A 22,043-nucleotide genomic window follows, 5' to 3' on the forward strand; every position below is an offset into this window, starting at 1 on the left:
AGGCTGTTATTGCCTCTGCTGAATCAGAAATTCTGTGTGAATTTTTGGTGTGAACTTATTGTTTGTTATGCTATTTGAACATTGATAAAAATATTTTAAAATAATTAATAAAACCAGCAACACTTACCAAGGATACCATTTAGCATGCTCCACTCTGGGATAATCTTCAGCTTTCCAGCATCACAGGCATGGACGTAATTTTCACTTTAGAAGTGGGGGGGACACGGGGGTGGGTTGGTGGGGGGGGGGGGGATCTTTACAGTATGCTCTAATGGGAAACAGGCTTCAACATAAACGGTTGTTTTCTGCTTGGTCCTAGAGCTCAACCAGTGTCAGTTTAATATAGCGTAATATTGTTTTCGGATGGTAAAAAGTGCAGGGGTCAAAACTTGACTTCAGAAAAAGTGGGGGGGGGACATGTCCCCCCTGTCCCCCCTCAAAATTACGTCCATGATCACAGGGCCTCAATCACAGCAGAAACACGTCTAAAGGAATGTTCCTTGGTTAAGCTTCGGTTTGTGTCTCCATATTTCCTCTGTGATGCAGAGGAATATCCAATATTTTGAGAGGGATGGTTTAGTGCAAAGTACTCACGCATCCTGTCATCAATTTGGTACCACTTTGTAGGATCAGATGGGTAGCTTGTTAATACCCTTTCTGGGTCTAGAGGCTCCTGTAAGACTATATTGGGCTCACTGTCTGGCTGCTGTTCTTCCAGTTCGTCCTTCTGTGACGGAGTTGATGTTGACGGCATTGGCGCTACAGCGTCTTCCGGCGTATTTCCCGCCGCATCTTCTATCCCGTCTTCGGGTCGTGTCTCCTCGGGGTCTGGCTTGGGCCCGGCCTCTGGCTCTGCTGACTCGAGCAGGTTCACAGCTGTCGGACGGCTGCCCGAGCAGCCCGACAGAAATTTTGTTAAAGCCCTACCCCTTTTGTTCCTCTTCATTTTTTTTCTTTTTACGTTTTGCCGCACCCGAAAGCACCGTGAAATTTAGCCTACTCAAAAACACTTGCTAGCTTTGTTGTGTCCCTAACCCTAACCCTAACCCAATGAAAACTTTTGTGTGAAGAATCGTGATGCATTTCAAACTCAAATCAAATCTTTAGGCAGATAATCGGAATCGGATCGAATCCTGAGGCAGGTGGAGATGCACACCACTAATTTAAACCCTGCTGTGTGGTGCCACAAAACAACCCCGCCCACCTACTCTTGCTACAAAAAAGCTTAATCAAGTATTTATTTTCCTTATTATTACATAATTTAATAATACACAGCTGGATTAAAGTAAATCTTTACCAAAATTATCAGAATACACTTTCTGGTTGGAATCAGCTGTAAAAACGTGCAATTTTGAAATAATGTCAACAAACACTCAAATGCATGATAATACTATAGTAATGTAATCAGAAACATCTTAAAATGAACAAAATAAGCATTAGCTTCAATCCATTCCAATTTCGACTGATCTATTTCACAACCTGTAATTGTACAACAGCAACACTGTTATAACACAAAATCGAAATATATCCATTCATTCATTAAAATGATCAATCACACAATCCCTCTTTTTGAAAAAGGATACTGATGCTCAACTCAATATTTTAAACGTAATACAGATAATTGTCAAAATTGGTTTCCACAACTTGGATGTTCAAGAAAAATTTCTGCTATGTTCTATAACTCTGGGTGACATTTTTATAATAACAGATATCTTATCATAAGGGAACAAAAGACAAACGCTGCGATATCCAAAAAAGTGTTAATTTATTATCAGCTGGTTATCAGAACAACCTTTATTCTTTGTCATAAAGTTCTCTATCTCTGAAGCTGACATAGAAATAGTTTAAACCAAACTTCCAATTAAGTCATTTCACAATTCAACCATGGCTCATTCAAACCTTTATTAATGCTGTCTTTTGAGTAAATTGAATTGTTCAGATGAAAAAAATGTAAGCTGATCAAGAACACGTTTCTTTCCCCCTACAGTTTCTTGACCTTCCTTAGAAATTCACGTTAACACAGAATTCTGCTCTGAGATAACACATCAACCTAGAAATGCAGATATATGTTTATCTTTATTATTTGTTATCTCTGCTAGGAAACAAATGCTGACGAGGTCTCATTTATGTCTGTTGGACTTTCCTGTAAAACACACAAAAAAAACCACTCTCAAAACAGAAGCACAACAGTATTGTGTAACTTTTATAATGTACATCCCATTTTTCATGAATGAAATATTCTAAATGTAATAATAAAGTATCCTCTGATAAATTCATGATGTCAAAAATGTTATTTATGTTGGGTAATTAAAATGTTGGGCAATTTTTACTTTCTCCATAACCCTTTACCTGAAATAAACACACCAAATACAAAGAGGAGTTCATTTTACACTGTAAGTACTTACTCTCCTCTGCGTGGTACATTCGTTTATCCCATATTACCTTAAAGGACGACACACATGCAGAGAGAGAGTGTAGATAATTTGGTAAATTGTAAACAACCCTTAAACATACAACATCTAAATACTCTGCAAAGGGAAAATACTTTGCAGAGGGTGAGGATCAAACACACCAGACACAATGGCAGTTTGCTCACACCAGGCAAAGCCTTAGAGCTCCTTTTATTTAGGAAGACACACCCAGAAGTTTACACAATTTCTTCAGCTGACCGGTAACTTAATCAACATTCTTTAGAATCAGCTGAACGGGGTAACTTAATCAACACATATTGTTGGACCTTCATCTTGTCTCAGGAAGTGATCACAGAGGCCATTCTTCACCACTCTAAAATGTGATCAAAGAAGATCGATGACCTTTCGTTTAAACAAATACTTATCATGTCCTGCAACATTTTTTAGGCCTCAAAAAGGTACATTAAATACAGAAAATACCTATCAATTTATGTATTTGTTTCATGTTCTTGCTGCAACCTTAAAGGTGTGGATCGCTCGTTAAATCAATACAATACATTTGCAGAGGTCGCTAGTAAGTATGAATGCCTTGTAAGCCATACTCAGAGGTAATAAAAACACAAAAGCCTGGATCAGCATGGAGGAGTCTGCTGGAGCAGAGAGTGGCAGAACACAACAGGATTTGGACTTCCTGATTTTTGGACATCTCGTGTTGGATTGGGTAACAGAAACGTGACTCTAACGCTCTGTGACGTTGATGTTTTACCTCCACAAATACGACAAGCCTGGAGGAGCTTCTGCCGTGTGGTTGAGTTGCTAATGCTAATAATTGGCTTCTGCTAGCGGAGACATTCTCTGACGTTTCCTGGACGCTAAATCAACAACGGTCGTCCCCGTCGTGACTCAAGAGTCCACGATCGTTAAGTGACAGTGTGATGTAGATCTGTCGGAGTTTTCAAATTCTAGAGTTTCACCGTCTGTTTTCTATCAGAAGCTAACGCAGGAGATGGTGTAGGAGACTATTCATGTTCAGCCTGCATGAAAAAACGATTATAATCAGAAATAATCATAATATCTTTTCCAGTGTTCCACACCTTTAAAAAGTGTTTTTTTTATTTGTGACAAAAGTTGCTTATACAGCATTGAGGAGGTTTTGATCTTCGGCCAAAACTAAAGTTTTGTTTTTAGTTTTGTTGACAGGACAAGCCCTGAAATAAAGTCTGACCCATATCCGCCTCTTCAACATGTCAAAGTGCTCTTCCATTTACTCACACAGTTTAAAGGAAAAACGTCAAACACCACCTTAAAAGGATTTTTCGGGCTGACAAAGAGTTTTACATGAATATTGCTGATTGTTACGCTTCCTTCGTGTATCCTTCCACCCATTCAAGCATTCGAGTGACTCTGGTGTAGACTCCTGGTTTCTCGGGCCGTGCACATCCGTCCCCCCAGCTCACCAGGCCTGCCAGCCTCCAGTCCTTATTAGAGGTCTGACACAGCAGGGGTCCACCGCTGTCCCCCTTAAATCACAACCAAACATCAGAACACAACATTTTAAACTTTACAGAGAAATTCCATCTCACAGTGGATCACAAAGAAAACTTTTGGGTTTTTTAAGGACATTTAGTCACATACCTGGCAGGAGTCAACTCCCCCGCCCATGCTGCCTGCACAGATCATCCGAGGGGTAATGTGTTCACCATAGACTGCGGGACTGGCGCACAAAGATTGAGCTATTACTGTTACCAGAGCCTGCCGTAGCAGCTCTGACCCAGGACCTGCAGAAAGAGTGAAAGGCAACTTGTAAAAAATATGAGTAAAATTCGTTTATTGTTATTACTAAACAACGTTCGGGTTGCTACTCACAGAATATCTCCACTGATGATCATTTACCTTTAATTGACATCAGCAATCACAAAAAGACTAAACCTCAACCAGTTGTGCAGATTTAGTGCTAAAATGTGATACAATAATAGCTAAGAGTAACCTTTTCTCATACTCCAAGCACTAAATGGTCACTCTGGATCTTTTTTCAAACTTTCCCAATAACTGCTGGGGTAAATTCTGTGTGTCTGATAGCAATGTGTCTCATAGACAACTGGATGGATTATAATGAAGCTTTTGCTAAGTAATCGTTAGATCTAGGTGTAACTGATTACCGTTTGCAGTCAGCTGATATAGCAGCAACTACAGCTAACTGACTAAATAAAACTCAAGCATGTTTTTTAGTCAGTCAGTTTTACAGATTAGCTGTCTTCCCCAACACTGTACTCCCATCATGTTATGGAAATTTTATATTTCATCACTTTAGTCCTATTAACAAATCTATTAACTGAATGTCCTGAAAGCATTCACACACACACACACACACACACACACACACACACACACACACACACACACACACACACACACACACACACACACACACACACACACACACACACACACACACACACTCACACATGATCCACTCCCATTCTTTTCTTATCTCTTTGTATAAATAAACTCTGTGACCAGATGTTCGGGGCATTTGCCCTGCGCACTTGCCACAAATCATGATTGTTTAACAATCAAGCCTGATTCATGCTTCTCCATCTGAGTCAGTGCGGAGACACGCAACGTCCTTGCGGGCCTGCCAGAGAGCTCCGCAAGGACGGATGGAGTCGAGCCCTCTTTTCTAAACATCCATCAGTCGAGACGGTCTACGCAAGCTTGTGATTGGTCAGGACGCCGCTGTTGTCTACAGCGCCGCCATTGCGCCCTCAAAAACATGAAGAGAGCTGAGGATAACAAGCGGCAGACACGGAGCAGCTTGAAGAATACCTCGCGAAAAAACTCTAAAAACATGAACGTTTAATTTCCCCGTGACTGGAGGAGTGAAAAGATGCGCAGCAAGCGTTTTATTTGTGGACGGAAATGACAGGAAACGTGGGTTTAGAGGTGGCGAGCGCATGAAGAGGTGGAGGAGAATGAGGGACAAATTTGTCTGTGTTAAAAAGTCTCTTATATACAAAAAAAAAAAAACCATAATATAAACACACTATTATGGACCGATACATGACAGGATACCACAGAACATCGCTACGCCCTCTGTTGTCCTGCCGGGGAATTGCTTTGCAACACTCTCCAGGAGACGGAGAAGTATGAGAGCAAAACGCTTCCGTCAATCCCTGTGTGTCTGTCCCTTGCGGAGCTGACAGAGAAGCATGAACCAGGCTTTATTCTCGTTCATCTTTAGGTGCGAATGAAACAAATTTCAACAAATATTTTTTGTAACATTACTACATGTCCACCACAGTGGACAGCGTGTATTCTGAACATGAAATATGTTGGCTGGACTTACTGAAGTCCACATGGAGAGGCTCAAATGCAATAAAGTCTTCAACGGCTGTGCTTAATAGCAAAACATACATAAATAAATAAATAAATAAATAAAAAAAACAAATAAATAAATTACAATTTTGAGAACCTGTCCACTGTAATGACCATTTTATATCAAGGAGTTAATTTTTCATCTTATGTTCTGGTTCAGTTACCTTCAGGCCTCAAGACCTTATTAGCTCAGAGCACAGCAGCTGTTGTTTGGGTTTTTGAGCCAGGCTGTGCTCGCTCTCTGTTTCACGTCTTCAACCCTTTCTTTCTCTCCACCGCTCTGTGCATCATCGAAGCCATAGTACATTTGTGACACGTCAGCGGTTATCAAAATAACATTTTCCATCAATCCTCTGATAATTTTCAGATCATTTCCACATTTCCTGGATTTACATTTTCATCACAGTACAATGTTTGCTCAAACGGTATTTGTGAGTTCTTATTCCCCCATAATCAGATACCACACGTACAAGGCGAACCCATACACCCTCTCATTCATTCAAACAACAGTCAAAGCAGACAACATGAAAACAAACAACCAACAACAAGATAACTACAGCAATGTTTCGATTTCTCTGGCAAAACGTTAAAAAAATCAAGCCAAATACAGACAGCATTCAGAGAATCTGTCAAAAACCATCCTATTCAAGGCGGACATCACCACTTAATTTCATAGTTACCACACCGGTCTACTTCATTTCTTACACCAGAGTTGCACTTCTAATTTCGGCTAAAATGCAGAAAACCAAGCCAAATACAGACAGCATTCAAAAGAACCGTCAAAACCATCCTATTCACGGCGGACGCTACCACTTAATCTCTGGTCACCTAGGATTTTCTCTCGGTACCACACAGACAAAACAAACAAACAAACAACAAACTTGTCTCACCAAATCTCTCCACTTCAGGGCTTGAGTTCGTGGATCGGCATTTCTCCTAGCGACGTCAAGACCCTCACCGACCCCCCAGCAAAACTCAGCGCTGGAGGAGATTTAGGTTGTCGACAGTCCTCCGGCGTCAGTTCTTGGCGCCGCGAGGTGACGGGACCCCGGCTCTCGAAGGACCAAACACATTACTACAACTTTTAGGAAATCTTTTCCCTAAACTTCAGCAATAACTGTTGTTGGCATATTAGGAAAATATCCCATGAACCATCCATCTATCCATTATCTTCTGCTTATCTGGGGTCAGGTCACGGGGACAGGAGCCTAAGCAGGGAGGCCCAGACTTCCCTCTCCCCAGCCACTTGCGCTAGCTCCTCCAGGGAATCCTAAGGTGTTCCCTGGCCAGCCGGAGAAAGCATGTCCTGGGTCGTCCCTAAAACCTCACCAGGGGCATCACAACTAGATGCCTGAGCCACCTTAACTGGCTCCTTTTGACGTGGATGAGCAGCGGGTCTACTCCAAGCCCCTCCCGGATGACTGAGCGTCTCACCCTGTCTCTAAGGGAGAGCCCAGACACCCTGCGGAGAACACTCATTTCAGCCACTTGTATCTGTGATCTCATTATTTTGGTTACTACCCAAAGCTCGAGAACATAGGTGAGAGTTGGAACGTAGTTCAAACAGTAAATTGAGCTCAGCTCTCTCTTCACCTCGCCCGCATCGCAGCAGACGCAGAACCAATCCACCTATCAGTCTTGCATTCCATCAAGACCTCACTTGTGAACAAGACCTCGAGATACTTAAAACTTCTCCAATTGGGGCAGGACCTCGTGCCTGACCTGGAAAAGGCACGCCACCCTTTTCCGAATCAAGACCATGGTCTTGGATTTACAGGAAGAGATTCACAACCCAGCCTTTTCACATTCGGCTGCAACCCTCTCCAACGAAACCTGGAGATCACGGTCTGACGAAGTAAACAGAACCGCATTATCTGCAAAAAGCAGAGATCTGATCCTTAGGCCACCAAAACAAATCCCCTCAACACCTTTTGTTATAGAAATTTTATGTTTTATTATTGTTTGATCATTAATCCTATTGACTGAATGTATTACTCTATGCCTGAATGCATTCTCATTTGTTCACACACACACACACACACACACACACACACACACACACACACACACACACACACACACGCATGCACGCGCACACACACACACCCACACATTTCTGTAACCACACACACACACACACACACACACACACACACACACACACGCATGCACGCGCACACACACACACCCACACATTTCTGTAACCACACACACACACACACACACACACACACACGCATGCACGCGCACACACACACACCCACACATTTCTGTAACCACACACACACACACACACACACACACACACACACACACACACACACACACACACACACACACGCATGCACGCGCACACACACACACCCACACATTTCTGTAACCACACACACACACACACACACACACACACACACACACACACACACACACACACACACACACACACACACACACACACATTTCTGTAACCACACACACACACACACACACACACACACACACACACACACACACACACACACACACACACACACACACACACACATACACACACATTTCTGTAACCACACACACACACACACACACACACACACACACACACACACACACACACACACACACACACACACACACATTTCTGTAAGAACACACACACACACACACACACACACACACACACACACACACACACACACACACACACACATTTCTGTAACCACACACACACACACACACACACACACACACACACACACACACACACACATACACCTTCCTGTTCTTGTCTTATCTCATGATATAAATAAACTGGAGGGGCAGCTGCTCTTAGCAGTTGTAAGCCTCAAGCCTTTGAGCATCTGCCCTGATTTGCAAACAGTAAACGTGTGGTTCATTGTCTCTCTTATCTATTCGACTGCAGGTGCAAAGGTGATTGATAAAATCACCTTTGCACCTAGAAATCCTGTCCATATAAGTTATGAACAAAAGTGGTGACAAAAGGGGAACCACGACAGACTCTGACTCTCACCCATGAACCACAGGATGGATTTTAATGAAATTCTCTAAAAGTAATAATTTTACATCTAACCGATTCAACATGACCGCCACAGCCAGCTTTTTACAGAAAGCACCAAACATTTTAAGACTTTAAGATAACATTTGATGTCTCTGATTTATCCTAATGTGTACTATGAGTCCTAACAAATCTACTAATATCCTGTGACGTTGACCTGCTCAGACCAAAATGGCCATAGCCTCACCACCTCTCAACACAAGATTTTAATAGTTTAATAGTCTAAAGACAAAGTTTACATTTGCAGTGGTCTCTAAATGAGGTGTGTGTGGACTCGCGTCATTATTTTAATGACTTCTGACTTGACTTGATAAAATCTATAAAGACTTACGACTTGACTCAGACTTGGACGCCAACGACTTGCAACTTGAATCGACTTGCATCTGTTGACTTGATGACTTGAGCATATTTGATATTTTAGCACAAAAGTGGCACGACATGGACAAAAATCATAAATCATCCGCTCTGCGTTTGATTTACTGCTCAATGCAGCAGCACTTTGTTCATAACCAGTTTCAGTTTTTCTTTCTGCTTGTTTAAGCAAATAAATGAAGCTTTAAGAAGCTTTATTTCTGGAATTGATTTATTATCATTGTCATTAAATTGAAGTTGGACAAATTACTTGATTATGACTTGAAAATTCATAGTTAAGGACTTGGACTTGACTTGGACTTCCACATCATTTACTTTGGGCTCGACTTGGACTTGGTTGTCTTTGATTTGGACTTGACTTGAGACTTGACTGAAAAGACTTGTGACTTGCAAAGCAGTGACTTGGTCACACCTCTGGTCTCTAAATTAACTTCTTGTAAGCAGATCTTTGGGGGTGTGTGGGTGTGTGTGTGTGTGTGGGGGGGGGGGTGGGGGGTGGGGGGGGTTGTCTCGCTCCTGTTTAGCTAGCTTCACATTTAGCCTGCACATTAAACTCAGAGTGACCGATCATATTTTAAAAACGAGAATGCCAGATCTTTAACTTATGCTTGTTCTTACAAGGGTTCTTCATTATTATAGTGCATTTAAGAATAACTGGGGTTTCTTATAGCCATATGAATCACCTCCTTCCTGAGTGGTTCCCCAGCCGGTGATCCAACATGGTGTTCCTAGAGGAAAGGAGTCGTTTTCTCTCGGTAAACACACGGGACGCACCCCATCTGCAAAAAAGGACTCAGTAATAATCTCATGTGCATGAAAACAGCTAGAAAATTTTTAAAAGTGATGATTTCTATTTGTTTCACCTCTTCTTTGTTTTTAAAAATGTCTGCCAGTAGATTTTGCCTCATTTTGTCGACACTTCAATCATTCATAAATGATAACAGTTACAAGTGAGCTTAATGTGGGGTCTGACCTTTCCCATAACAAAACAGCCACATAAAATTAATGTATTTTTTTACTGATATTATAAAAGTCATGGCATTATATATGGTGTTTTATTGTACCATGAGATAAACTGTATGAAAAGCATCAAATGATAGGCAGAATATCAGTGCTGTCGTTTCTGTGCTCTTCTCAGAACTAACACCAGATGGAGCCATCTCTCTCTCTTTCTTACCGGTCATGCCTATGTCAGTGATGGTGCGCAGCAGCCCCACATCATAGTCATTGCTGTTCTTGTTATATTGAGGGTGGTAGAAGACCTGCAGGGCTCTGTAGCGCTTGCCCTGGGAGTTACGAGCGATGCTCAACGTGCCCACCAGCACCAGCCAGTCGGACGGTTCAAACATGCTGTTCCTGCAAACATCCAAAAGAATGATTTGTGGCTGCAAGTTATTTTATGCTCGCTGTTTTACTCATCTGGTTTTAAGTCTGCAATTTGGATAAGAAGCGTAAAGTGAGACAATTTAACCAACTAAGAAATAAGGTTTGGTATGACTTTATTGAAGCCGTGCAGAGAAATGATAAAAAGTTGAGATTCATGAGCGAGACACATAACGTTGTAGCCATCCGAGTATCTGCTTTCACAAAAGATGGTTGTTTAATTTGTCCATTTCTGAGTGTTTACGTGTGATGTGTCCTAATTAGAAAATGAATATTCTCATAAGTAAACCAATGTCATTCCAATCATATCAAGGGATTGTAATCAGAATGAAATGACTCTTAATTTCTGAATAACAGTCACTTTTTTCGCTTCTACTTGTAAGTTTAATATTTTTCTTTCTGAAGTTGGGCTGAATTTAACCCCGCTGAGTGCTCAAGAGTCTAAATTACACATACATAGGGGAGGTGATTGTCCCTGCAGGCAAAAGACCGTCTGGTTGCAAAATGAGCGAGCCATGTTTGCATCACTTTGATTTAAACCAACAATCCCTTCTCAGTTGGCTGTTGACTGGACGTCTATGACCTAACGTGTCCCTGTTGTTTATTTTCCTCCCATACGTCTACCTCTTACTCAACAAAGCAGTGGGCAGCAGTGATGATCCAGCGAGCGGAGATGATGGAACCACCACAGATGTGACTTCCCCTCCACTGCATGCTGACTTGCCAACCCCACTGGTCCTCTGCTGCCAAGGTCCCCCCAACAATACGCCGCCCATCACTGGCAGCAGTCTGGCAATCTGACAGCAAAATGATGAGTTTAAAAACAAGCATGAAAACCCTGAAGGAAAAAAATACAGACAAGCATTAATATTCCATTAAATTCCTGGCACTGGAATTAAACTCAATTAAAACATAATTAAAAATTTGTTTTCTAAAACAGGCAGCGGAGAATTTGAATATAACCGGTTTAAAATTGGAAGTGGGCACCGGCACCCCGGAGGAGGCTGAGAAATCCCCCTGCCAAATGCCGTTGAATGTGCTCACTCCCAAGGCCCTAAGTGTGTTTTTGCGTGGAATGTCGTCAGTGGAAGTGTATAAGGTGCAAATAAAATTGGGGGGCAGGTTGCCACAGGAATGCGGAAATGGGGTCCATACCCGCACTCCCTGACTTGTCCACCCCCCAAGGTTTGTGTGATGATGTGAGGGAGCAGGAGGAGAGAAATATGCGGGGATGGGGAGAAATGGCTGGTTGGGCTTAGCCCTCAAGGGAGCCAGCTCCCCTACTGGCCCCAATAGGCACCTCTGTTGTTAAATTGCCACCCAGGGCATGGATACCCCAGCCCATCCTGCCAGGGCCCAAAGTAGCAGCATTACAGTGCCTCACGGAGTCCGAGGGCACCAATCCAGCCCCACCCCAGCAGAATATCTATGCCCATCCCTGCATTTGCACAACTTCCAGAATATATAAGACATAGGACATCCAGGTAAGGTTGGGTCCTCCCCTCCTGGACCCCCCCCCCCCCTGTGATGGGACAGCAGAGGAGCCAAGGTCTACCCAAGGCCCCCGAACCCGGGCCAGGCACTGCTGCATGTTCCTGCCTTTTTCCCGGCAGCATACATGTCAGGACCCGACCCCCAAGGCCCCGCCCAGATCCCCCCTTGGGGCCAGCCACCCCCAAACCCCGAGCCCCCAGGCCCCCACCCAGACCCGCCCAGGGGCAATGCAGCTGCCAGGCAGTGGCCCATGGTCGCTGCCAAGACCTCCAAGGGGCTCCACTCACAACTGCCAACAGTCCACCCCCCGAGGCAACCCAAGCACCTCCAGAGGGGGGCAACGCCCCCCCAGTCCCAGACACCCCCAGTGAACCCACCTCCAGGGAACATCTGGATACTACAAACTCAGACCCGCCACCCCCCCACCAAGTGGGGTGGTGCGGTGGCATCAGCTGGCATAGGCCAGACAATGCCCGCACTGCCCGCTCACCACAGCCATGGAATACACCTCATGAACACACAACCCTATATTGGAGCAGGCGGAGGAAGACTAGGGGTCTTAGCACACCTCTGTTGTTGCTTGGCTTCCTGGGGCTGAAGCCTAGGAGGGAGATCTGGCCGTCTGGTTGGGGTCTGGGGTGGTGGGTTGCTGTGCTCAGCGTTGGGCGGGGGAGCCTGCTCATCAGCACCCCAGCAGAAAGGGTCAAACTCTGGTAACCGTTAATGGTTGTACCCAATGTGCAGCAGTACCAGGACCAGAGTTAATAGGGTGTGTATGGGGAGCATGAGTGGGTGTCCGGCGTGCATTTTTGTAAGTCTTGGGTTGTATGTGCATGTGTGAGCATGAGGGAGGGAGTGTGTGACTGTGTTTGTGTATGACTGTATATGTCAGGTGGGGCCTTTGACTCCTCCCCTCTCCTGGGACTTCCTTTGATCATATAGATCTTCATCTCCCCTTGCCACACCTGGTGTGGGATGTGGTGCCTTGGTCTGCCTGAGTGTTCGTGGCTCCCGGGTCAGGGGGTTTAAGATTTTTGGCGCCTGCCTGACCAATCCCGGTGGCTGCCTGGTGGGGTCTGGGTCCCTGGGCTTTGCTGGGTCCCCGACGGGGGTGGTCGCCCCTGGGTCGCTGGGTCCCGGGCTTGGCCGGCTAGGGGTTGTGAGGCTGCGGGCGGGCCTGTGGGCTTGCCGCTGATATCTCCCGGCACTCTGCCGGCTGCTGGTTGTGGCCCCCCGGGGCGATCCTCTGTGCCTCTCGAGGGGGGCGGGGGCCTTTCTGGTTGCAGTCTCCTTGGGGTTCCTGTGTTCTGGGGCAGCGCCTGGATCTCTGGGACTTGGAGCTCCCCCCGTCTCCTACGCATCTTTGGGGGGCAGATCTGTGGTCCCTCACACTCTCTATTGGACGCTCCTATAGAGGAACCTTACATAAACAAGCGAGTGTACACACACAGGTGCTCACATGGTGCTCTCATAAGTATGGACTTGGGCACGTTAAACACATGTCTTAAGACTATGGTGGGCACTTAATGCACTGTGATTTATTATCGTGTGATTGTTCAGTTAAACAATGTTGATTATATATTTCTTCATCAAGTTGACGCAGTGATAGCTTGATCTTGTTGTATTGTTGTTGTGTCCCATTTCTTTGGTTCTTTAGCTTTTTTTCTTGTCTTTTTCTGCAGGTCTAGAAGCAGACTCTTGTTCATTATTGTTTATTTTTGTGGACCCCCCCCCCCCCCCCCCCTCTCTCTCCACTTTTTGTCTTTTCCTTTCTCTTTCACCTCTGACTAAGTGTTTGGTCAGGATTACAAAGCATTCAAAAACAATAACAATAAAGTTTTTAGTATCAGGCGTGACATTAAAAGCAGACGCTTTGATGCTCCACCTGAGAGTAAATCTGTAAGGCTTGTTACCAGCATTCAGACATCAATTCTGTTTGCTTCACAGCCAGACAGGACACGGTAAAAAAAAAAAAAAAGAATTTGAATATAACCTTTATTTTGCTTTCTTTACCGGTAGTGATGTTTCCTGTCTGGTTCCCGGGAAACTTAAACAGATACGGCAGTTGACTTAGGAAGCCATCAGTCCCAACCGGATTGAGGGTAGAGGACACGTCTAAATTAGACGGAAACACCAGGAACTTGACTAATATGAAGAGACAAGAAAAGCAGTGAGATGACATTCTATATAACTTCTGATGACAGTAAATAAATGCATTTACAGATATTCAGAGCGAGGGAGCCCAGTGGAAGACATAAAGTCTGTCACACGCAGTGAGAAATTCTCAGTGTGCTTCAGAAATAAATATTCAGACTCCCTGATGTGTAACTCAAAATATTAATGTTGGATTATGTGCTGCAGTCCTGATCTGGATTAGCAGTTTCTTTTCTAAATTCTTGTTTTGATAAAATAAAAATAATAAAATCCCCCCAAAAATTCTCAGTAAATTGAAGGTTTTGACTTCATGGTGGCTAAAATCGTACCTTTAATGATCCCTTTTCAGAACATGAGACAGATGAATCAAAACAATGTCCCTTTGCACAGTTGTCTGGTGAATATAAAGCTAATCACTTCATCACATGAAGGATTAAAGAGCTTGCTGCCAGGTTACACTGCTGACACATCAGTTGTTTACATTTATAACATAATCCTAGGATGCTAAGATGCAGCAGGAAGTGCTTTTCATTATTTCAGCTACACGTCATTTGATTCATTTTGCATTGTGCACGTCACATTAAAATTATGCTAAAAACAAGTTGCTATTGTGCTTTCCTAATTATTCACATATGTTTAATGTAAAGGCAACCAGATTATCACCTACCTAGGAGAGCAGTAGCGATGGTCACGAGAACAACTGGGACTCCCACCAGTGCTAACCACTCTTGAGTTGTGAAGTTGCGAGTTCTTGCCTCTATGAACAAACAGAGATATTTTAGAAGAGAGAATGGCTTTTCAGTCATGTTTTTAGGGTGTTTCTATGTAAAAGTGCTGTTGGGGAGCGGCCTCTGTTTGGAGAAATAGAGTTCATATTTTACAGGATGTGTGAGCTAATGACTAGTTAGAATCAGGCAAGATTAAAGTGTAAAAATTGTCTTCTCTAACGGCCCCAATTGCTTAAAATTTCAAAGCAGTCCGTACAAATAATATTTTAAACTGCAGCGAATTTAAAATAAACAGAAATAAACAACAAAGTGTATAATTTCCAGTGAATCCAGAAGTCCAGCAGGAATGTACTCGTTCTTTTGCAGAAATAACCATTTGGTTCATAAAATAACGTTTGCGTGAGCTATTGTGATATTTAGTCAATCGGAGCTGTTCCAATCCCCTTCTTTACTCACTTTACTCTGACTAGCCATTAGCCTATCACTCTCATTTAACTTAAACTCTATCTCTCCAAAATGAAGCTAGCTGCATTTGACAAGATATTAATCGTTTATTAATTTGTAGAAAAGCACACTTCAAAAGTGTTTCTTTAACACTAAAGGCAACGTGACTTTACAGTTGCGGTTCAGAATTTGGATCTACAAGGTTTTTCTTGGTTCAGCTCAAAGAAAGAAGAAAAAAAAACATGCTAGTTCAACTGAAACTAGACCAGGCCTTGCATGAAGTCCCCTGAGCTTAACTAATCAAAAGTAGAAGGTCGGCTGGAGTGTATAGAGACTACGAGTGATCACATTTTATGAGAAAGTAACGCCATTGAGTTGTATGAGTGTTTCATCATTCTCTGACTGGAGTTGCGTGATGGTGTAGTGGTTACGAGAGTCGCCTGACAGTTAGACGTACAAGTGGGTGTCTGTCTGTCTGTGTCTCTCTGTCCCGGGGGTCTACTGAACAATAACACCAGCTGGGACAAGTCCCTGATCCTCAGAAAGAGTGAAAAGCAGGGTTCCCAAAGCTTTCTTGTATTTATACAACCTGGACTGTCTTAACCTGAAGACTAAATAACTGAATTTAGACATTTCCAACTGAACAAACACAACAAAAATGGTCAATTTAGAAACACAAAGTTTAAGTCAGCAGATGAGCATGGAGCTTAGGATGATTTCTGTTATGACCAGACGTATCTTGTCTCCTGCAAATGACTTTCCCACCCCTACAGGACAACGTTTTTGCTGTGCTGGAAAAGCATCTGAAGAACAAAAGATAATGTCCAGGTAACTTTATGACATCTTCTTTAATAGGACAACTTTACTCACATTTTAATACAGGAATGAATGCCTTGTAATAAGTTCTCTGGGGGGGAAAAAGCTCGGGTGCGCCTGTTTGAGGACATAGAAGTCAGCTGGAGGAGAAAATGGCATCAGACAGCCGGATTTGGCCTTTTATTTCCTGATATTCTGACATTTCGCCTTTGATTGGCTGACAGCAACGCGAATCAACAGTTTGTTCTACAACACTGATGTTTTATCTCCACAAATAACACAAGACTGGAGGAGTTCTGCTGTGTGGTGGATTTGCTAATGCTTACAGTCAACTTCTACTAGCCACAACGTTCTCTATTGTTTCATGAACGCTAAACCACAAGCTTCCCCTTCTTGAGTCAAGATGGGTGAGTCCATGAATGTTAAGTGACAAGGTGAACCGTTTATTTTCTATCAGAAGCTAATGCAGGAGATAGGTGTAGAAGACTATTTCATGTTCAGAGTGACCAACCATCTTCAAAATAATACGTGAAAAATGGTTTCTGAGTAAACCTGCTCTTCACTTATATTTATGTTCATCATGATGCACATTTTAGTATAAAACAAACAAAAAAATTCAAAATTTCTGTTCAAAGTCAAATGAGAAATTGCTTTAAAATCTTCACTTTACATTAAACCCTGTTTTTGCATATTTCTTTCAATGTGTGTGCTTTGGAAAATTTTAGGAAACCTGATAAAACAATTTATTTTTGCATTCATTTAAAATCTGTGACAATAAATCAGAAACAAATGTGCATCAGGACAAAAAATAAAATCAATGGATTACAAGTTTCATGAAGAAGAACACTGATCATGGATCGGTCCTCTCACCTACTGAGCTATACGGCTCTTTGGACCAGCAGTCCTACTCATCAGAAGTCTTATCTAACTCAGCCTGCATGCCCTGAAAATAGCGTGCATCGCTAATGGGCAGTAACGCATGAGCTGCAGCTAACATTTGCACATTAAACATTTTCAGACTGAGTAACAGCAACCTGAGGCCGATGGCGAAACATGAAATCTATTTCCTGTTTCAGATGAAAACCCACCGGCAAAGAGATCAAATGTGATGCTTTAAGAAATGTTTGTGTGGGTCGTGAACTCCAGAATAACCATTTATGCTGCTTTAAAATAGACATTAGCGTGACTAATGATGTTTTTCGGGGGATAATTTAGCACACTTCCATGTAGCGAAGTCTTTAAGGTCATAATTTCCATTTAAACATGAAGATGAATGAGAAACAAATTCTTAAAATGTCCTTATTGTCTTAATGATGAAAGATATTACAAGAGAAATGGGCCCTTTTAGCTTAAATGAGACAACAGGGTTTATGAATTACAAGTAATGCTATTTGCATTGGCCAAACACTTTAAAATTGAGGCATTTAGAGGAAAAACAAAACATTTTTCAAGCAGTTTTCTTTTCTTTTTCTTTTTCTTTTTTTGGTCGAACTTGTTCAATAAAAGACGTTTTATTTGTGAACTAGTGATGTGTCGGTCGCAAACGAACCGGCTCTAAGAGCCGGCTCTTTGAAGTGAACGACGGGAGCCGGCTCGTCCTTGGGAGCCGTCCCCTCCCCTCCCCCCTCCCCCCTCCCCTCTTGCTTTGGTGAAAGCTACATGCGATTGGTCAACATGTGTGACTGCGTGTCCAGACTGTCCACACACAGAGCAGTAGGGGCGGGGAAGAGGGAGGATCAGACTCAGACACACAGCAGACCACATGCGGGTGGAGGGAGACGAGAGGGAATGAGGAAGAGGAAAAATGCGAGCGAGAGAGAGGAGAGGGTGACGAAGACGGTGAGAAAATGAGCGCCAGCAGTCGGAAAGTGGAGATTTCTTAAAGTGTTCAGTTATAAAATCCATAGAAATTATAAATATTTGATATTTGCAACTTTTTTACATTAGTAAATAATTTTACATATAGTTTTGCATTATTTTGGTCATAAATGTACTCTACGCAACAGAACATCTGAGGAGCCACTTGGGAGCCAAAAGAACCGGCTCTCTAAAAAGTGCCAGAATTCCCATCACTAGTGTGAACAAGGAGAAAGGTCACCTTAAAGTCAGCAATAAAAAATGTTATAAAACAACATGTGAACAGCGATCTCAGCACAATCTCAAAGGCGTGTTATGGCATGAATCTAATCTCAAACAGAATAAACACCTTCCTTGTTCATTTAAAGAGATGATTTACAGCTAAGAGGCATCCTTTATACACGATGACGTCACCTTTTAGGAGCAGTAAACTGCTTTCTAAGAAGAAACTATATTTAAAAATCCCTATAACCCTATAAATGAACCAGCATGATGCAACAGCGCTAACAGGTCGCATATAATGAAGATGGCAACTAACAAAATAGGATATTGAAATATGGAAAAAAATTTAACACATTTGATGTACCAGCAAGGTTTCTGTCATCTAGAGGGGATACTTTGGCTCAGATATTTTCTGGTAATGTGTTGAAAGTAAATGGAAAAGCCTCAGTGTTGTGTTTCTTCAAAAGAGTGAGAGGAACAGGATGTTCGGCCTGGGAAAAAGGGAGTTAATGACTTAAAATGAAAATTGGATAACATCTGACATTTAGCTCACCACGGTTAGGTTGTTAGGTAATTTACGGATGAACTGTCAAAGTGTAAAGATGTTTATAAAAGTATTTAAAAATCTGATTAAATACCGAAAAACAGTTAAATGAACTATTTACTGCAGGTCGCTTTTGACCCCTTTACATCAACCGTTGCATTTTAAAAGTAGAATCACATAAAAAGTCTATGTAGAGTTAGGTTCATAGTTGATTTAAAGGTACAACATGTAAGAGAAGTAATTATGACATTGTGTGGTCAAATGTGGTAACTGCAGGCCATTTAAAAAATAAAATCACCTTTTTTTTATTACAGATTAGCACCAGAAGGTTCTAGCCAACAAGCAAAGTTGTTAGTAAAAGCAAAGTTTTAGAGCCAACTTTTTGCTTCTAATAAGCACTGTTAGCTCAGAAAGCAACCGCTGGCTGCACATAAAATATAGCATTTTGCTAACAGCTGCACATTCTGCAGACTTGCAAGCAATTAGATAAAATTTAAAAATACGTGCAACTAAAAGGTCAGAATTATCCTGTTATCCTACTGGACATTTGATTTGATTTATTAAATGAAATGTTTTCTAGTAAGGGAAGGTCGAGTAACAGTGGGAGAATCTGACCTTTCTGACATGTTAAAACACAAATGAATAAAGCAGCAGATAAAGATTTCTGAAAGACATTCATTCTATCTCAGGCGGGTGTCATGTTTGGACATCTTTTTAGAATTCACAGTTGGAAGCAGTTAGTTGTTTAACTTGGAACGTTTTAGATCTGGGACGATTTTGTTCATGCAAACGTTTGGACTCAAACTCCATTCTAAAATGTAACCATACCTGTTTCTTTCTCATTGAGCTCTTTTGGTATAATTAGATCTATGGATCTCTCCTCTACCAGGCCTGAAGGTGGAACTTCTGCAGGATTAACACCAAGCGATGAGGTCAGAAACGTTAGATCTCGGGCTGTTTGGGATTCAGAACCAAAAGATGAAGCTTCAGGAGTTTCAGGCTCTTTTGTTGCATTGGAAGTGGGCTGGAAAAATGAGGACGGATTTCCAGAAACTGCAGGTTCACAGGTGGGCATGAGTGTGAGGACGGTAAAAGGCACCAAAGACGATATGCTCCAAACCTCATGCTTAGGTGGGCCTGGTTCCAATGTTGATGACCAGTGGTCAAGAGATGACCCGTTTGATGTTTGCTCCAGCAGTTGTGCATGAGAGGAACTTCTGCTAGCTCCTTGGAATCCTAAATCCATTCTTGTAATGAGATTGAGAAGCTTGGAATAAGGTCAATGCTCCCACTTGGCCGCGGAATGCAAGAATAGAGAAGAAAAGGTCAATAACTCCTGCAAAAAAAAAAAAACAGAAAATAAGAGATGATGATCTTGGACTGAACAGAATGTTAAAGTCTTTTCCGTTTCAGGCCGAGTCAGCGAAAAATACAACAAAAATCAGATTATCATAGGAATACAGCCGTTTCTCAGAAGAAGGCTCTCACCTGGAATTCAGATATTTAAATTTGCACACAACTGCTTCATTTTTCATGCAAAAGCTCAGTTGTCTCCTTTTAAACCAGCTTGTGTTACAGACAAGAAACAAAAATCAAACTTCTTCCAGACGTTCATCCTCAAACCCGCTCCGTCTCTGTGAATCCACCATCTTCACATGCTCCAGCAGTTTGACGCCTCAGCTGCACGCTTCCTCCCCATTAACCACCTAACCCTTTCATCATGGCCCTCCTCATAGCTCCTTCCAGCCTCCTTCTCGTGATCTTCTTCCTCTGGTCACAACTGCAGCGGTCTGGTCAGTAACAGATATGTGCCCTGGGCTGTCATTGGGACTTCATCAAATATGCATGGGGATTATTGTGAGTCTGGGTCAGAGTTTAACAACAAAGGGTAATGTACACCGCTCCAATGAGTCACTCCTGTTTGGGAACACAAGAGCAGCACATATCCACAAAAACAGAACAGGATTTCACACCATTAAGAAGTACAGCAGGTATTAAATAATCCCACAGAAGGTTTGATTAATCACTGAGACTTTTTCAGTTTAGTCATTTGTCTTTTAATGTGACTTCATCAGAGTGATGGACCGATAATTGTTGGGTTACTCAGCATCTTTTAGGATGACGGCACGAGAAGTAAACAGATACGCCACAGCATGACGAGGTCATTTAGTTTGTTTATTTTAGTGGTGTCCAACTCTGGTCCTCAAGGGTCCCAATCCAGCAGATTTTAAAGGTTCCTCTGCTTCAACACACCTGATTTTAACCCGCTGGGGATTGTCAGGCTTTTACAGAGCAAGATGAACTGCTCAACAGGTCATTCAGCCATTGAATCAGGCGTGTTGGAGCAAGGAAACAACTAAAACATGTTGGATAGGAGCCCTCAGCATCCTTGGACAGCCTTGGTTTATTCTAAAAGAAACACCTAAAAGAGATCTGAATCTTTACCAAAATTATTATTTCACAAATAAAGTAATACATTTTTAGTGTAAGTAAAACCCACTACAAACTTCATTTAATACTACACTTGATTCTGTGTCTAATCAATGAGAAATTTTAATTAAAAACCAAAATTTGCCACCTTCGATATGTAATCAAAAATGGCTAAATCAGTTCTGTTGAACTGAAATGACAGGATTAGTGTTCTGACTCCAAATAATAAAACTAGTTGTATTTTTTGGGGAAAAAGTCAACCATCAATTCAAGCTGAAAATTTTTTGTATCATTTTAGTTCAATTTGCAATAAACTGCGATGAATCTGCATTTTATCAAGGCCGAATTAGAACAAAACCTTCAAAATAAAACCCGATAAAAACAGAGGGGAGTGAAATTTAAATGTGAAAATTTTTGGTTTTTGCTGCTGTTTTGGCTCTTGTTGTTCCGTGATGCTTTACTCGGTTTAATCTGTGTAATGACTTTTTATGGTTTGGGATCTTCTCCCCTCTTTACCGGATCATGACACGGACACTGATGAATAAATAAAGCTGCCAGTTTCTTTTCCCCATAGGAGGGATAAAGGGCCTACCCCCTGCTCCACCTGCCGAGGTGTTGCAGCATTTGCAACTTAATAGTATCATTTGTTTTCATCTGTGTACAGACAATGACACAAAGTGCGGCTGAGCGATGAAGAGAGCAGAGTAACTGTCAGCAAGTTGCATGCTGAATGAAGTTTC

General features: G+C 42.3%; 1 protein-coding gene across 2 annotated transcripts; it reads right to left on the reverse strand.

The window, feature by feature from the left end:
- Positions 1-1,748: 1,748 nt before the first annotated feature.
- LOC129163491 (transmembrane protease serine 6) lies at positions 1,749-21,165 on the reverse strand. 2 transcript variants are annotated; one of them, XM_070551048.1, is made up of 9 exons: positions 20,362-21,165; positions 19,702-20,209; positions 14,930-15,019; positions 14,122-14,253; positions 11,246-11,411; positions 10,409-10,587; positions 9,915-10,010; positions 4,047-4,189; positions 1,749-3,931 (listed from the first exon to the last, which is right to left on the reverse strand). In XM_070551048.1, exons 2-9 carry the CDS (start codon positions 20,117-20,119, stop codon positions 3,767-3,769), a joined length of 1,389 nt encoding a protein of 462 aa, XP_070407149.1. In that variant the 5' UTR covers positions 20,120-20,209; positions 20,362-21,165; the 3' UTR covers positions 1,749-3,766. The 2 variants fall into 2 exon arrangements, with proteins under 2 accessions (XP_070407149.1, XP_070407151.1); XM_070551050.1 differs by lacking the exon at positions 20,362-21,165 and having other exon boundaries at positions 19,702-20,332.
- Between the last annotated feature and the right edge of the window lie 878 nt (positions 21,166-22,043).

Source organism: Nothobranchius furzeri, chromosome 5, assembly GCF_043380555.1.
Source record: "Nothobranchius furzeri strain GRZ-AD chromosome 5, NfurGRZ-RIMD1, whole genome shotgun sequence".
Lineage (NCBI taxonomy): Eukaryota > Metazoa > Chordata > Actinopteri > Cyprinodontiformes > Nothobranchiidae > Nothobranchius > Nothobranchius furzeri.

Excerpts from the sequence above, each read along its gene's own strand:
- LOC129163491 (XM_070551048.1), bottom strand. The coding sequence starts at position 20,119 with ATGGATTTAGGATTCCAAGGAGCTAGCAGAAGTTCCTCTCATGCACAA. Across the intron at positions 15,020-19,701 it reads GCTCAATGAGAAAGAAACAG|AGGCAAGAACTCGCAACTTC; the intron begins GTATGGTTACAT and ends GTTTGTTCATAG. Across the intron at positions 11,412-14,121 it reads GACAGGAAACATCACTACCG|ATTGCCAGACTGCTGCCAGT; the intron begins GTAAAGAAAGCA and ends TTTTGCTGTCAG.